Source organism: Montipora foliosa, chromosome 1 (genome assembly GCF_036669935.1).
Source record: "Montipora foliosa isolate CH-2021 chromosome 1, ASM3666993v2, whole genome shotgun sequence".
Taxonomy (NCBI): domain Eukaryota; kingdom Metazoa; phylum Cnidaria; class Anthozoa; order Scleractinia; family Acroporidae; genus Montipora; species Montipora foliosa.
In genome coordinates, this window is record NC_090869.1 from 8,965,336 (window position 1) to 8,984,133 (window position 18,798).

At 39.6% G+C, this 18,798-nt stretch overlaps 1 protein-coding gene across 1 annotated transcript in view; it reads left to right on the plus strand.

Moving 5' to 3' along the window:
• The window catches only part of LOC137981553 (uncharacterized), a 21,334-nt gene extending 2,808 nt beyond the window's left edge, over window positions 1–18,526 (plus strand). Inside the window, exons 3-10 of the mRNA XM_068828651.1 lie at window positions 225–680; window positions 1,626–1,875; window positions 3,337–3,585; window positions 11,521–11,592; window positions 11,835–11,899; window positions 12,478–13,638; window positions 14,761–15,010; window positions 17,795–18,526. Of these exons, the coding sequence (XP_068684752.1) occupies window positions 225–680; window positions 1,626–1,875; window positions 3,337–3,585; window positions 11,521–11,592; window positions 11,835–11,899; window positions 12,478–13,638; window positions 14,761–15,010; window positions 17,795–18,056 (2,765 nt within the window). The 3' untranslated portion in view covers window positions 18,057–18,526. The remainder of the gene's footprint in view (window positions 1–224; window positions 681–1,625; window positions 1,876–3,336; window positions 3,586–11,520; window positions 11,593–11,834; window positions 11,900–12,477; window positions 13,639–14,760; window positions 15,011–17,794) is intronic.
• The last annotated feature ends 272 nt before the right edge of the window (window positions 18,527–18,798 follow it).

Below are 18,798 nucleotides of genomic sequence, written 5' to 3' on the forward strand. Positions count from 1 at the left end.
TGGCCCATTATGGTGCTCCGCGCGCGCGCGCGTGCCTTCGGCTCCGCTAATACTGAACAGATGCACGGAAACATGGAATCTCTTTGTTTTATTTGATAAAGAATTAAGAATTTTTGATGAAGGCGTCAGCTATGCGTTTGTTCTCTAATAGTTCATAGGTGAGAACCAATCAAGTTGTGTGCATTATTGAGCTTATTATATAAATTCTTATGTTTTATTTCCAGTGCTTGCAGGATTGGCTCTTCAACATGAAGAACACCACCATCACGGTAAAGGTCGGCATCACAAAGGAAGACATCAGGTGTCCTACGACTTACAATCTCACCAAAAATTGGGAGGTCTTTCACAGGGTAAAATAAAGCAGGCCCCAAAGACAATTTTTGGTGTGGAAGAAAGTCCTTTAAACAACAAACCAATTCATGGTCATAACAATAACTATTACAACCAAACACACGAATCAGGATCAGGCGTTAGTGGGAAAACACACGGAGATATTAGTAGAGAAGTCAATGGTTATAAAATGCATTTTAATGCAGCCACCAGGAAATGGACCAGAAGACCTAAGAAACGGCCAAGCTTGAGTCCTCGTCCACGAAAGCCAAGTCTTTTCCCAAGTACATCGACGGGAGGTGAAGGAGGAGACTTGATGGGAAGCGGCTTTGATTCTAACGTTCTTCAGTGTAAGAATTGTCTTTGAGCACATGTTTATTCCTACTTGATGTAAGGGGGCACTTCATGGAATGATATGCGCAGTATTTCTCACATTCAGAAATTTTAACAGACTTTTAATATGTTGCTTTTGCTGTTTAATAGGACAGCTTGTAATAAGACAATTGTACGTGTCATCAAGAGTGCTCTAGTTGAATGATATATCTTTTTTACGAGCTGAGGGTTTATTGTTTTGTAGCCTGTGCGGCCCGTTTTGGAGTAGTTGCACTTGGCTATGTTTTTATTACGGTCATCTTCTCGCATTTTGTAATAGTTACGATTATTAAAATCATAGGACTGCATGTCGCACAATTCAGGGTGTAATGGTAACTATTACATAATTCTCGAATCTGATTGGTTATATGTGCACGACTATATGTCGTGTAATTGGCGCGCGATCACGTGGGTGCCCAATTTACAGGTATCCAATTTGAACAAATCCAAATTGGATACCTGTAATTGGACACCGATGCCATTCGCGCGTCAATCACATGAACTTGGATGGGCTCTTCCCTGCTGTTTTCCTACTGTTTGCAAAACAGATTAAATGTAATTTTAATTTTTTTACACAGGACTGTATTTAAATTTATCCTAGAAGATTTTTGAACCTAGTGTCATGCAATTCAGGGAGTAATCGTGCTCGTAATTTCAAATCAGCCTCGCGCTGCTCGCTCAGACGATGTCAAAATAACTCGCACGTTTGCTCTCTGAATAAGCCAGTTTCGTATTCTAACGGTTGGACTGGATCTAGCATGAAATGGAGGCTAATGCGGGCAAATTAATTTGCATTTGAAAAGATTTGCCCGCATGAGCCTCCATTTCATGCTAGATCCAGTCCAGCCGTGAGAATTCGAAAATGGTCTATTGAATTGCATGCCACTCATTACCGTCATTATAAATCATCTGTTTGTAAACAGCGGACTCAGATTTCGAACAAGAAGCCCTGAACGCTCACAATAAATACCGCAGGGTTCATGGAGTTCCGGAAATGACTCTAGACAGAGCTCTATCGAACCAGGCCAAGGCATACGCACAGAAAATAGCAAACATGGGTCAACTGGTATCCTCATCAAGAGCTGAAAGAGGACACAACGTCGGAGAAAATCTGGCTTATGCATGTTCATCAAATGGAGCTCCACTGACAGGAGAATCATTAACGAAGATGTTGTATGTTTATTAAAAAAAATGCATACATACAGTTTTACAATGTCATTGAGCAGAGAAACCAGATGGCGGAATAACAAATTGGAGGTAGATCCCCTAAGACAGGCAGATGCTATGAAACAGGAACATGTGTTTTCCAAACGATTACCCAATGTTCATGGTTATTGTATCTATTATTTTATTTTATTTATTTATTTAGCCCATAAAAAGTGAACGATTGAATGATATAATGTTTATAGATTAAAACTTCGGCTTTTCATATATTCTATATCATCTCCCATGTACCAAACGTCATACCGTTGCGTCCCAGTGATATCGGGGACTTTTAAGATTCGATGACAACGTCACTTCAAACAAAATGTAGGTCGTAGGTCTTCTGCTATTATTCCATCCCGCCGGCTCATGTTGTACAATGTGGACGAAGTATCCTAAAGCTAAATAGGTACGAGCGGTTTCAGGGTAAGAATAGAGAATAGAAGATTTAATTTAATTTAATTTTATACTTCTATTGCGCATAAATCCATACAGAGATGATCAAATGCACATTACACTGAATTTAAAAATATCCCAAAAATTTCAAAAAAGTTAAAAATATTCTAGAAATACAAAGCTAGAAATATTATTGATCAAACATAGCTCAGACGATGACTAAATGCACATTACAATGAATTTAAAAATATCCCAAAAATTTCAAAAAATTAAAAAATATTCTAGAAATACAAAGCTAGAAATATTATTGATCAAACATAGCTCAAACGATGATCAAATGCGCATTACAATGAATTTAAAATATCCTAAAATTACAAAAAAGTTAAAAATATTCTAGAAATACAAAGCTAGAAATAAATACTAATTAAAAAAAAAACAAAAAAAAAAAGGAAATCAATATCTAAAAATACTAAATAGAAATTAATCAAAAGCTACCTTAAAGAGATACGTTTTCAGATGGCGCTTAAAAATGTCAATATTATTGATCAAACGTAGCTCAGATGGCAGAGAATTCCATAGCTTAGGTGCAGCGACCTGAAATGCTCTGTCACAAAGGGTGACCTTAGTTCTTATAGAAGGTGCATCCAGTAAAACTGCTCTGGAGGAACGCAAATTATACGCACCCTGTGATCTCACACATGAACAAGGTCCTGGATATATAGAGGGCTATGCCGTGTATAGCCTTAAATGTAAACAGACAACAACAAAAAAGCAGTAAACAGTAAACAAAGATTCGAATTAGTATGCTTGCATGGCCGTTAAAATTGCAAATTGAGCAATTTCTCGTGGTTTCTATGCGGAGTACCATCAGAATGAGCTAAAACGCGCGTTACACGTGCAGCACGATTATATTTCCTCTTTTAACCAATGATATTACTGTTTTGTGGCGTTTTCGTCGCTGTCGCCGTCGTAGATATTTAAGTCCATATCGTACCCGGAAAGATTATTTTAGTGTTAATGTTTTCTTTCGCGCAGGTACGATGAAGTTTGTGAGCCAGGCTATGACTTCAATAATGGTGGATTTAGCAGTGGCACAGGCGGCTTTACTCAAGTAGTGTGGAAGGAAAGCGTTAAGCTGGGAATTGGTCAGGGAAAATCGAGGCAGAATGGAATGCAGTGCATCTATGCAGTGGGCCGATATGAAATTGCTGGCAACATGATCGGCGAGTTTCAGGATAATGTCCTGAAAGGAAACTTTGATCAACAGTATTGTAACAATATCCAGCGGACTTAACATACAACCCCATTCAAAATCACGTCCTGGGGCGAGGTGTCACTGAACAAATCGTGAACAACTGAAAATACCTTGGACAAAATTCTCTGCCATGATTCTAATTTTTCTAGCGTTGAAAGTAATAACACATAAAGGAGACAAAGTGTCCTTGTACCTTTTACTGTATTTAAAGATATATTCAAGTATAATAAAATGACTTAATGACTAATGATTTGAAGTATTGTGGCTCGATATTTAAAGTTTAAATGATAACTGTGGCAGATGGCTTACCGAGCCACCGAATAAAATATTTTGATGGATGATAACTGAGAAAGTGTCTATGAAACCAAAGACACCAAACTGAAGTCAAATTATATTGTTTGAATAAAACATTTGAATAAAGTGTCGCAATAAGATCTCGAGTGGCAATAAAAAAAATTTAACCTTTCTTTCCAGACACTCTTTATTCGTTTTGGTCACGTACACTTCTTTGGATTTTCAAATCATGTAAATGCAATATAGGGAAGATATCAAGTAAAGCGATGATCCTCGCAGTTATGGACGCAATATTAGCAACCTCTGACGATTATTGGACCTGCTGGCGTTCTCTCGGATCACGACGATATCCCTGATCTTTATTAAAGTGTTGTTCACTAAATACTTTCTGGGACTAAAAAGACCCCATGCACTTATAGAGATATGGTTCTGTTAATGATGACTCGGGGACAGGCGAGGAAAAAGTCCTACCACCACGGAGCTGTAGAAGGCTGGTTGCGCTAAGCTATAAACCTAAACTCTGGTGACAATTGCTCTACTAATAGCTTAAATTGTCGATACAGAACATTCTAGCAAAATTATGGAAAGATTATTATGAACTGAATTAGGGTTAACCCTAACCCTAACCCTAACCTGGGGGAATGATTGAATAAAGAGATGTATTCATCAATAACAACAAAAACATTTACTTTATTGATACAAAAATTCAGAGAATATGACTGACCAGCAGGTAGCGTCAGTTACCATCGGCGGGCCAGACTTACAGTTTACTTAAGGATGACTTATAAATACAAAGTGAAAGAATAGATAAACAAACGACGGAGGGAACAGAATATATGAACAACAGCAGATAGCATTGCACAGAAAGAAATTTTCAGCTATTTGACTAATCCTACTTTCTTTACAATTGTAGACATTTCAGTATAGTCATTTTCGTTTATCAATATTTTAAAAAGGATGCCACGAATTTCTCTTTTGTAAGCTATCGTCGGTAAAAATCTAACAAGTTGGGGTATCTCATTCCACAATTTTACGCCAAATCGGGAAAAGGAACGCTTTTGTATTTCCAATCTAGAGCTTTGGACATCAAAGTTTCCAGAGGTGGAGGATCTCGTATTGAATGAGTGGACGACGGATAATTTTTGAAAGAATTTTGAGATGTTTAAAGGTGTGTTGAATGAATGAATGAATGAAGCTTTATTTAATCTCGGGATTGATGAGTTTGGTTAGACCTCTAGCAAAAAAAAAAAAAAAAAAGCTAATAAGCCGAGAGAAATAAAGAAACGAAAATCCAAAGACCGAAAAATTACATGACATAGCTATATACAATAAAAAGCCCAATTACTCAAAAGAACATAGATATTATATGGAATTAGCTAAAACCTTAGCTGTCTGACAGCTTTTTTAAAGGCTGACAATGTGCATAGGGATCTTAAGGTAACAGAAATCTTGTTCCAAGTAATAGCCGCCAAGTACTTAACTGAGTTCTTGCCATGACGAGTCGTATTAGGTTTCGGTACTTGCAGCTTGTTAACCCCTCTCAGATTTTTGATGTTGTCTCTTAACCTAAATAGGTCTCTCAGATATTCAGGTGGATAAGTGTTGTTATTATTGACATCACGCATCAAGTTTGAGACAGATTCATAATACAGAAACGTTAGTGGAAGGACATTTGCAGATTTGCAGATTAGCCTTCGACGACTGGCCCCAGGAAACAAGTCCATAAGTAAGATAGGGTTGGAGTAGCACCGGATAAATATCTAAGAGAACACGCCGTGGTGTAAGGGCTAGGTGGCGTAATTTTGCAATTAGGCCGACAATTTTACTGATTTTGATGGCAACAGCATCAATATGAAAACCAAGAAAGATTTGTATCAATCATGACGCCAAGACTAGTGAATATTAATATATTTTTCTCGTTATGGAAAATGATAATGTTAGGGTGATAACTAGCTCTCTTCTGGTAAGGTTGAAATAGTAGAAAGTTAGTTTTTTTAGTGTTAAGAGATAACTTGTTGGATGTCAAGCAATCGCAGAAGTTCCGTAAGTCAGCATTTACAATTACTTCTACAGTCTTTAAATTCTTGTCAGCATAGACGATATTAGTATAATCAGCGAAAAGGTAAAATTTGAGCCGGTTTATTTGAACACTGATACATATCATTAACATACAATAAAAAAAGTAAAGGGCTTGAAACAGACCCTTGGGGGACGCCACAAGTAACCATGGCCTTATTTGATACATGCTGACCTATCTGAGTTGTTTGCATGCGATTATTCAGATATGAGGCAAACCATTCATTTATGATGCCACGAAAGCCGTAATGGTGGAGCGTACTGAGCACGATATCGTGGTCGACGGTGTCGAAGGCTTTTTTGACGTCTATGAAAATTCCACACGAGAATAAATCTTGACTCATATTGGCTTGAATAGTGTTGACAATGTCCAAACTGGATGATAGCATGTTGAGTCGAGTACCCTTTGCGAAATCCGTATTGAGAAGAATACAAAAGATTGTTTTTCTCTATAAAGTCTGAACATAATTTTCTCATAGATTTTATTATAATAAGACAGTATAGAAATTGGTCTATAATTATTGGGGTCTGTTTCTTCATCACTCTGGAATATTGGTGTAATTTTGGATATTTTCAGCTTAGAAGTTCCCAATTTAACAGAAGTGTTGAATATTTCAGAAATTTCGGGGGCTATGATGTCCTTTGAGAATAGTAAATAGTTTTGGGGGAGAGGAATACAATCCATGGGATTTTTTGTTTGGAATAGATAAAACCTCTAACTTAACTTCCTGAGGCGTTACTGGCTGAAAGAAAAATGACGAAGATGGAGACTTAGACTTTCTCACATATTCAAGAAAATGACGCCGCGGGGGTGCTAGTTTGCCAGCTAGTCTGCTTCCAACAGATGCAAAATGCTCATGTATAATATTTGAGATAATGACTCGCAAATATTCATCAGAATAAGTTAGAAGTACACGAAGTCTAACCACACAAGATGGATGCCATGTTTATTATACACACCCCAAAGCATGTTGGGGCTTAATAAAGCGGGGGATATGATGTAACATCCCCTTTTTCCAAAAGAAAAAAAAAAATTATCATAATACAGTATCTCAATATAAACAGGCTAGTAAGAAAGTTCAAAGTTTAAATTTTTCAAAACAAACTTTCACGGTCCCACCTAAGAGCGTTTCTATAACGAAGACTTAGTATCTTCAAGTGTCCAAAGGAATGCTTCTTTTTCACACAAATCAAGAAAGTCTCCATCTGTTCCTGCAAATTTAGGCGGTGGTTTAGTGGTTCTGGATTGCACTGTGCGTCACTACTGATCGACTTCTCTGTGGACTGAAATGATTCCCGCACTCTTAAAGAACTTTGCTGAATCTGATTTGGCTTGTTGACTGCTGAAGCTGTACTGTGGGGTTGGATTTGTGGACTTGCGATAACTGGACTTGTGTTCTTTGCTGGGGATGGTTTTTTCCCAGGGTTAGAGGGCTCCCCCTGGGGAGACCGCAGCCCTTGATTAAGAGGAAGCTTCAGGTCATTTGTCAGACGTAATGGCCCGAGTGGGAGATGTAATGTCATCGCTAGAGTCTGAGTGTCCTGTTTGGCTACCAGTGTACTGGGACATATAGGTGTTCACATCAGCGAGCGGAGCAGCAGCCAATCGGATCTGCACTCGCTTCCTGCGTATTTTCCCGTGATGGGGTGACCACAGTGTATGACCTTGGAGAGGACACTTTCTCTACAATATCATGGGGCCAGGCTGAATGCTTGTGCTCAGGATTGGGTTTTGCATATACCCAGTGTCCTGGCTGAATTGCACCATGGACGCCTTCTCAATTTATGTCATAGCAATGCTTAGCTCTGGTACGGCGCCCCACATTCTTAGTTTTGATGGTTCCCGAATGCACGACAGTAGGCTGCAGAAGAGAAGGCATCGTAGGAAGGATACCCCTGTGCGGCGGGAGAGTAACCTTTGAGCAGGAGAGTGTTCCTGTCCTTGTTGTGAGGTATTCTGATAGTCCAGTAAAGACATATGAATGTCCTTGTTCTTTTGATACATCCTCATTACTGTTTTAACCGCAGCTTCTGCCTTACCATTTCCTTGCGGCCAATATGATAATCTGGGGCCCATTATCGGTGTCGACGAGATCAGGTACCCCGAACCTTGCAAAGTGCGCTTTCGTGAGCTGTACTACTTTTGATGTGAGGGTATTGGGTAGAATGTTACTATGTATAGTGACATAGTGCCATTTCCCTTCCCATATTAGGATATCTTGGCTAATTAATGACCATGGTAGTTCTGGAACATCATGGCTAAGCATGGGCTCTTTAGGCGCATGACTACTGTATTGGGCACATACTGGACATGAAATGCACTTATTCTTGATATCAGAGGTCATACCAGGCCAGAAGAGGGACACCTTGCTCTTCGAATGCACGAACCTGCTCCAAAGTGTGTTTTGTAAATTTTGTCTACCATGGCTGGCCTGCCTGTTGCCCTTTATACGTTATGCCATCCAACCAGTCATCATGAGGAAGGACAGCATTTGCAGTTTTGGGTCCATTGCGGACCCCTTTTAGTCCGGCAAGGGCTTTTTGTTGTCTTGCTTGATGCTCCTCAGGGCCACTTCAAACACCATACGGACGACGCAGCCACAGATAGCGACCAAATGGGGTGTCAAAGGTAGTGGCCAAGCTAGATTCATTATCAAGAAGAATTTTGGTGAGACCAGACATTGCATCTTCAACTGAGTAAAATTTGCCCTCTTTTAATTGCGGTAAAATGACCTCAAAGCGTGCAATTGGATGCTTGGGTACCCAGATTGCTTTGTTGATAGTGTTGGATGGATCTAACCAGATTCTAATTTTGTCCTTGGTCTCTCTGACTGTCATGTTACTACACCAAGCTGTGGGCTCGTACTGTCGGCATATCTTCCATTCGCTTTTCATTGTTTAACTTTTCCTCGATTTTGGTATGCTTGGCTACGGGATGGCGGTGAATGGCATAATGGACCAGTTTCACTGTAGGGTCCATGCCAAAGGTCTTCCAAGCCCAGCCCAGTGTGCACATCCTGAAATTCATCAAGAACCCATTTCATAGTTAGAGTGGGAGGTCTGGCCTGCCCCGTTGTGCTAGGATGAGTAACGTTTGAGACACGTGGGGATGACGTTGGGGCTTAACATTCACAGGACGAAGTGTGGTTGAAACTGAATGGACCTCATTTGCACAGATTTTCACTAACCCCAGATGGACACAATCTGAGCCAGACAAGAGAGGAAGCTTTCCAGGTATTTGGAACGTGAGGAGGTGGTAACCTGTTGCTCTCTCGGCAAGTAGCTCTAGTTTACCCAGGGGTGTGAGTTTAGCGTTATCATAGGTGAACAATGCCGCTCTACTTATAAAGCGTTACTTATAGAGCGTTACTCTACTGTAACGAACTCGTCAAGTTTCTTCCTGGGAGGAATCAATGAGAAGGCAAGATTTTCTGGTAGTGTGTTACAAATGGAAGCGGTGTCCAGTTGTATCCTGATAGATTTAGTCATGTCCTTGGTTTGTCCCAGTTTTAAGTGGCTAATTATAAACAACTCACAACCCACCCTGGTCCCCCGCTGGTCTTCGGCTGTACTAAATACAATTTGGGCATACTTTTCGGGTATCAAATCCACCTCATAGAGGTCGGTTCCATAATCCTCACACTCCTTACTTAAAGTGGCATCTAGGTAGCGTTCTTGTTGTTTGCTGTTCATGACTTTCGAAAGGATTGACTAAAGGGGGTGCTCCCATTCGACACGCCCGCGCAAAATGTCCGATTCTCCCACAGCCTTTTCTAAAGCATTGCGTGTTTGAAGCTGGGCATATAGAGCGAGGCTGTGATGGCCCTGCACAATACTGACAAATATCAAATTTGCCCTGGCGAATGGATTGACTTTGTCCCCATTCTTTCTCCGATTTGCTTTGACTAAGATGACCTTTACCCCAACTTTGCTCTGATTTAGGGGGTTTCCTTGCTCCTGCATGGTTTTCTTGTTCAGTGGGACATTTGACTTGCTGCAATACTGCTTTTGTCTTTTCATATTGTTCAAAGTTCTCAGCTATCTGCAACACTGTTTTAAATGGGGTGATTTCTTTAGTTGCTTTATCCCTGTGACCCTTATCCAGGAGTTTTGACATAAGTCTCTCGTTGTTGATTCCTGATATGAATTTGTCTCTAATTAGCTGATCCTCGCAATTAGCACAATAATCTCGCCTCCTACCTTGTTCTTTAATTCTTCCTTCCCATCCCGTGACTGATTCATGAGGTTCTTGTTTCATTTGGGCAAATTTGGTTTTCCCCGTCAGTACTCCTTCATTTGCCGTGAAATGTTCCTTCAAATGTTTGAGAATAATCTCCGGTTCCTTCCATTCCTCCTCTGACAGCTGAAAGCCTTGCACGAGGCTTTCGAGTTCTTCGTTACCAGCTTTGGCGGAGCGAAAAGCCCCCATAGCCTTACCTTTTGCTAGCTACACTGGCCCGGTCGGTGGTGGTTCCCCTCCTTCTTCGATAGGAGATGGCAACGGCTCGCTATAGTACCATCCATTGAACTCACACCAATCTTTGAACAACTGAATGAACTTTTCACTGATCGGTCACGGATCCCCCGAAGTCGATAATTTCGGTAGTGCGACTGCTGCGACTCCGTGTCCCGACGAGGAAGCCATGACAAGTTTCTCTCAATTTTCTGTGTTCCGGGAACAGTGACCGGATAGTTAGTCCCACTTTTCTGACACCAAGTTAGAAGCACACGAAGTGTAACCACACAAGAAGGATGCCATGTTTATTATACACACCCCAAAGCATGCTGGGGCTTAACAACGCTGGGAATATGATGAAACAAATCAAGAGAAGTTAAATTAAGAAAGCGAATCCTCCATATTGTCCCCATTCCCGTAAAAACTATTTGAAATCTGCTATTAGCTGTGTCCTACTGGGTGGTTATTTCAAGAGAGACACCTTATTGGTCAGTTTGTGTGAAAAGTGGACCGCGCGGTCATGGGAACAACAAACAAAAATAACGTTTGCATAATGGCCTCAGTCCAAAAATAACTTTAAACTATTCTTCATATTCTCTTGTCGGAATTAAATAAAGAGTTAACAAGGAGCAGGGACACATAGGCTGTGCTGACCGGGTGTACACATCCAAACAGCTTGTATATTGTTTTCAAAATCCTTTCAAAATTTATATCGAAGAAAACCACTGTAAACTCATTATATTATATGATATAGCCCCTAAATGAAATTACCTCAAGATTAGTTCAAGCAAAGTCTAATACGTTTTTCAGCCAATGACAAAATTGGCCACTGTTTTAATCACCTGTAAATATTCTCATTGAGCTCGAGGAACCAAGATCATTTTCTCAAATCACTTTCCTTGCCGAAAACTAGAACCACAAGTGAAATGATAATTGCTAAAATGCGACTTTGAAAACAAAAGAAAGAAATCCGTACGCGTTAAAAAGCTTTTCCATGCATGTGGATGTCCTTGACCTACCTGTGTTTTGTTAACTTAAAATGACCTAATAATCTTGAAAAATATCTTTATGGATCCCACGTCCGAAAAGACACATATTTAATTTATCTGTGTTAATGGTTTTGTTCCTTTCATTGAAGGAAAAACGACATTTTCCTGGCTTCAGAATTCCACGTTCTTAAAGCTTGTTTTGCGGTACGTCGTCTTTTAAGGTAATCTGCAATTTTAACTATTTTAGAGTTAGCCTCTTTTTAAAAGACCCTAGTCATTGAATAAGGCTGGCTAAATAAAATACAGCGGTCCCCATTCAAAACCTATTCAGCAGCACTGAAGATTGCATTTCTCATTAAACTTGTCAGTTAACAGTAGAATTTTCTTTTTGAAATACGATTTAATGGGGTGTTTTTCCCAAAAGCCTTAACAGATATTCGTCGATCTCTCATTGTTTTTTCAGAGAAAACTGGAATCGTAAAATGAATCCTTTAAACTACGTTGTAGTGGTTATACTGTCACACTGCGGTGAGTAGTTAAATCTTGTTTCGAAGTTTGGGTTTCAATATTCATGTTAGTAATTATATTCGTTGCCAAGTAGTTTAAGATACTCCTCTATAGCGAGGGTATATAATAAGGATTTTACGAGGCCTGTTTTTGTTTGCAAATGATACACAAAGCACGTCTTTCAAATCGAAGGGTTTTGATTATAATTAAACAGATAGGGGGTTCTGGGTACGCTGTATTTCATGACGATGATTTCTTCAAGGCTGAGCAACGTAGAAACTAAACGTCGTCATATTTCTATATTTTATATTGCCGTGCGTCTGTTCAGTAATATATCACAGAAGGCGTCAACATGTGGTAAGAACATCAGTGACACACTCGGCTATCGCCTGGTGTGCCACTCTTTTGTTCTTACCACCTTTGAAATCATCGCACGGAGACCTAGAATCTCTTTGTTATATATATAATATTGAAAGAATTAATGCTTTTTGATGATGATCTCAGCTATTCGTCTGTCCTCTAATAGATGATAGGTGAGAACCAATCAAAATGCTTGCAGTACTGAGCTTATGATATAAATTCTAATGTTTTCTTTCCAGTGCTTGCAGGATTGGCTCTTTCACATAAGGAACACCACCGTCACGGTAAAGGTCGGCATCACAAAGGAAGACATCAGGTGTCGTATGACTTACAATCCCACCACAAAGTACAGGCAAAGCACAAATCATTGAAGCACGGAACGACAGTTGGTGCTCAGCGAGGAAATGTCCCCAGTCCACTGCAAGACTTTGTTCTTGTAAGTGGAAATCCATTATTCCATGAACGACCGCGAAACAGTGATACAAAAACAAACGCCACGGAAGAGTCAACAACGAAGGCGATGGAGGAGAAAACGCCGCCACAAATTGACTGGGGAGCTCCTTCTGTATTTCGTAAACCGGAAGGGCAGAGCCCATTGGCAAGCCACAAAGAGGAAGCAAACGAACAGCCGAAACAAGAGGAGAACCGACCGAGTGATTCCAAAAATACCACTGCAACCGTAGCGTCTGAATTGCAATTGATTCATGGAAATGGCACTGCAAGCCAGGAAATCAACCCCTTCAAATATCCAGAACAGAACATAAAAGCGGGAATGAATCAAGAGAAAAACGAAGAAAATCACGAACTTGGTAATGTGACTTCTCAAACACCCAAGAACACTTCTAGCGAAGCCATATCCAGTGTCAGCCTCAGCAATTCTTGGAAAAACCCTAACACTGAAACGAACCCAACTACATGGGGTAGCGATAATTATTTTGTAAAGTTAAAGCAAAATCTCCTCTCAACGGACTGGACTAAAGCAGCAAAGGCAGCCTCGGGAGCTTTACTTCCAAAAAAGAACAAGACTATGAATGCCACGGATGAAAAACCAGAAGCACAAAAGCAAAATGAAGGCGGTGAACATTTCCCGTTCAATATTCCCGGAGTGAGAAATTACGGAAAGGAAAAGACTGAAAACGAAGGAGCTAAGCTCGGTAAACATCTGACAGAAAATCTTGGACCAAATTGCCACTGGAAAATCACTAAAGGAAATAATGGCGAGAACGTTACTTCTCTTTCTTGTTCTGGGGAGTTCACGAAACCCGAAGAGCAGAGATTTGCATTCGAGAAAACGGACAAAAATGAGCCTCTTACCAATGTCTCAGGCAGTAAAGAAACGCCCTCTGAAAATTTCTTGCTCCCAAAGACTGGTGAAAAGCAAAAAGAGAGTCACGAGGAAAGTAAGTGTCTTGATTAAAATTTAGATTTAGCCAAGCCTAAGAGCCGAGCTCCCTTATTTATTCTTAAAACAAGTCAACCTGAATTGAGCCTGCGATCCAATGGAAAAGCAGTACCTGGTCAGCGATCAACTTAAAAAAAAAAGGTGACCCCAGTCCGCGATGTGATCACGTGATACTGGACAGCGGATGCCGTCTTTTGTTGACATATGATGTACGCTGTAAACGGCTGCCATGTTAGGCGTTATTAGGATTTTATTAAATTAATAGGCAACTTCGTAGTGCAAACGCGCTCACGAGCAAGACCGCTAGCCATGATTACCATGAGAAAAGCAACTCATGTGTTCCTAAATGAGTATGGTGCTCCGCTATGACCATAGTGTTTCTAATAACTGGCAGGAGCGTGCAACTTCCGTATGTCTGTGTCATGTCATTTTCACTGTCATATCTACTTTCAGAACGATTTTCCAGCCAATCATAAACCGACTTTGAATAATTAATGACCACCCTCGGCGACAGAAACTCGGAAAAGTGTTTCAAAGAAAGGTGGAAGACAGTTTCTGGTCCGTCAAAGAATCGTTTCAAAATAGCCCAATGCTTTAAATAAGAAACACTCTGACATCAGCTTTATTCAAGAGGTCTTTTCGGTACTGAAGAAAAAGTAACACATTAAGTCAGGAATGATTTCTCTCAGTTTTTGTTTTATACATTATTGAATGGAAAAAGAACCTTAACTTGAAAGAAACATGACTGAAATATGCGTCAGTAATACAATATTAGTATAATTACATAGGTGATTATTGAAAATTCTCTGCGCTGATTCGTTGCTCTTGAGGTGATTACCACACGATAATCACCTAAGCAGTTTTTTTCAAAATGGCCGCAAGCAATTTTTTCGAGGTGACAGACGAAATTAATTGTTTTAAAGAAAATGCATATTTTTCAAAAAATCCCCTATGTAATTAACAAAAATAATAATTTTCAGTTCAGGCTCGGTAAATATCGGTAAACAAAAACCGAGACCATATTTACCTCGCCTTCGGCTAATAATTGTTAAATATCAATAACAAGTGATAAACATCTCATCCTAATATTTTGGCTAATTGACATTATTACCACCTGCAGGTGATGAGGAATTTGAAAAGGAAGCAGTCGCCACAGTAAACGAGTTTAGGAAGATTCATCGTGCCTTCGATATAACTTTAAGCCCAGAGCTGAGTCGTCAAGCAAGAGAGTATGCCAAGAAGATCGCCAACATGGGATCACTTCAACATGATCTGGAAGCTGTCAAAGAGTTGGATGAAGGAGAGAACCTTGCTATGGGATGTAAACAGTTTGGAGTACCACTTACTGCTCGAGAGGCTATAACAAATTGGTAAGTAATTGTGGGCTATCTGGTCTAGAGCGATACCTTTATTTTAAGACCTAAACGCCTGTTCATTGGTAGCTTTTGTGCACGCGAATGGGTTTTAAAGCTTGACTTAAGTAATTTATTAGTGTTTAATCATTGTTCAGGGAATTCGCTTCGACGCAGTTTAAGTTTATTGCGTTCGACATTTCTAATCTTGGGTATCCTGTGCATAGGGGGAGCTTTTGCAAGTTTTATTTTAACAAATCAGTTTTTGTGACGTCTCCACCGCTTTCAATTTAGCCACATACCGGTGTTATACGTTCGATAGACGTCCTTTACATAAATGCATCGTCTTCATGGCATCTCGCCTCGTTTATTGAGTTCTCCCAACGAACGCACTTCAAAATCAGTGATTACTTCTAGATTTATGTCTTCTGAAGTGATGAATGATCAAGATTCCGTTACATATGAGTATTCAAATTGAAAGAAAGGCAATACGATAAGTAATTCGTCTATGAAAGGCAATCACATTATCAGCAACGCATATAGCATCCAGGTAACAACCCTAACCGCCTGGGATTAACTTCAGCGCTTTTTGAAACCATCTCAAGAAGTATCCCCTACCCTTAAGCGTCTTTGCTTCCAAAGCGACTGCCGAACGCACTTCGATGATCCGAGATTACTACTTAAGGCCTGGCCAAACGCTCGCAACATTTATAACGGCTGGTTCACACGAACTACGCCAACTTGAACGCAAGCGCGAGCCACTATAGGACATTTTCCATTTCTTGCGTCGGTACTTGCGCATGCGTTTGTGTTTGTGTTTGCGTCGCTCATGTGAAGCAGCCTTTACACCAAGGCAGTCATTTATCGATAGATTTTCGGTGAAAGTTACCTACAGTACATGATTCCATAACCGTTTTCTCCTTCGCTTTTCCAGTCGCAGCTCCAAAACGAATGTAAGCGTTTCTGTGTTTCAACTTTTTCGTTTAAGTTATCTCGCTTTATGTTAGTGATGTCCTTCTGTTCTCGTTTCCGATCCATTTGAAGTTTTTACTGCTTTTCACTTCACACCAGTTGCATTTGGGTTTTCGCTTATTCTTTGTCTGCTTCATCAACTGTCATCAAAAACTCGGGAGAAATGCTTGAGACATTGATCTGACTTTCAATCAAGGCGTTGTTTGTGGAATCGACCTAGGGCAGCACTAAAAGCCGGAATCCAGAATCCGGAATCCGGAATCCGGAAACCGGAAATGAGAATCATCCACAATTCGCAAGAATTACAACAACCTATCCACTGGATAACTCAATTTGTTTTGCTAGTGTTTATCCGCTGGATAGTGCAGGATTTATCCGGCAGATAGCGTTATCCACCTTTTGAACAATCGAGGCTGGTTTCTTGTCCATTTTGATTTTCATCAAGTCTTCTAATTGGAAATCCCTGTAAATATATGATCATAATCGAAATTTGTTTATTGTACATGGTCAAGTTTACGTAGAAGTAATAATGTTTGAAATTTATTAAATAAACAATGTTGTTTTTTACCGTCTCTCCTTCCTTTGATTATGTTCTAGCCAGAGTCTATTACCCAAGAGTAAGAAACTGATATCAGGTTTGTCCCCATCAGCGTCAGAAAAGTTTTTATTTTTAAACCCAGTTTAAAAACAAGTTTTGCCAGACAATAGACCAAATTGGTTAACTTATTGTTGCATCCAATTCAAATCTCCTGAGGTTAAGATTCTTTGTGTGTTGTATTTGCATTATAACACAGCATTCACATTTAAATGATGATGCAAATCCCAAAGGGTTTTGTTTCAGCCAATTTAGGCTATTGTTTCAGTTTCTGGCAAAACTTGGTAATGGATTCTTACCAGAACATTATCAAAGGAAGTAAAGACGGTAAAACGCAACTTTGTTTATTTAATAAATTTCGAAATATTATCAGCTTTACGTAAACTTGACGATGTACAATCAACAATTTTCGATTATGATCATTTATTTACAGGGATTTCCAATTGGAAGACTTGATGATAATCAAGATACACAATATACCAGGCCTCGATCGTTCAAAAGGTGGATAACACTATCCACCGGATAAATCCGGCTCTATCCAGCGGTTAAACACCAGCAAAAGCAATTGAGTTATCTAGTAGATAAGTTGTTGTAATTCTGATTTCTGGTTTCCGGATTCTGCCGGATTCCGGATTCCGGATTCCGGATTCTGGATTCCGGCTTTTAGTGCAACCCATCAACGGATAAGCCATGAATAAATTTCGGAAACAAAACGATTTATAATATACAATGACCTGTCTTATACCAATGCAGGGGCTGACAAGATCATTTGAAAAGTCAATTGGACTATTATTTCTCCTCCGCCTGTGTGAATTAAAGTTTTGCTTGGTAATGAATGACAAGAACACTTGAGTACAAATGTAACTAATTAATATGGGTAATCAAATGGTGACGAGTGACATTAGGGAATAATTTCACGCTCGTTTTGTCCAAAATCACGAGCCTTTAGGCGAGGAAAACTGTTTGATTTTGGACAAAACGTAAGTGAAATTATTCTCTTATTTCACCAGTATACCATTTGATTAGGTATTAATATAATGGATGACAAATTACATATGTTGTGCCATTTTGGCACAGTGGGAAAAGTTGTCATGACAACATTATAGTTTCACATGTGAAATTATAAATTAACGCTAAAATTTCGCGCCAAAATTAAGACTTAATTTGTAACCCATGTTATTAACAACTTAATGACTTTCTTCAAGAATTTGATATATAGTTTGATGTTGTTCTAGGTACAACGAGGTATGCGACTACGATTTTGACCGGGCGGAGTTTAGTATGTCCACGGGCCATTTTACTCAAGTCGTTTGGGCTGATTCCAAGGAGTTTGGAATCGGAAAGGCAGCAGGCAAGCAGAACGGAATGCCTTGCACTTTTGTTGTCGGGCGTTTCACGCCTTCTGGAAATTACAAGGGTGAATACAAGAAGAATGTGTTCAAAGGGAAATTCGACCGGAGCTACTGTGATAAACTTAAATATAAAAAGCTTCTATAAGAACGGAGATGAAGATGCACAGACTTTTACCGGCAATCCTTTTCCCTTAAAATTGCATTAAAAACTTTAAGACGGAAACGCACAGTAAGGTTAAAATAAATTGCTACTGTCGTATCACTGATCAGGTGAAAAATTGCCAGTTTTAAAAGTTGAAACTTTTAACAATATTTCTATTTTTGAAAAAGAACTGTTTCAGCACAGTCAAATTAAGAGAGACATTGCTCGAGCGTGTCTGATAAAACGGTTCTTCCAAGTTGTGTACGAGGTTTACCTTTCTCGACTCAAGCTTAGGAATCGAACAGTTTCCTTTGAACCTCTTGGCGAATGTAACTCTGTTAGGCCCCATGTATCGAGTACATCCCGTTGAAAATAGGTTCAATTTGAGGCAATGAATGCAGTAGATTTATGATAAACCATGTACTGGCACGTACAGCACAAAAGAAAATAAAAAACATGTCAGGTTTCTTGCCGTTTATGTCTAATGCTCTCTACTTGCCTTTAATTAAATGATACCGACTGTAAGCACGTTCAGTGGCAAAAATATGTCAAGGTTGAATGCGCGCATGATATCGATTGAAATGAAATGTTGACAAGACATGTTGATTTGGAATGCCCACAGTGCATATTGGGTGCTGCCGTGTTGCACTATGGGATAATTTCGTCAATGTGCGCTCTGCCTTCGTAATAGCCGATTTAAACGGATTATCTTGTTCACAAGCTTTCCTTGTGAAACCGGATTATA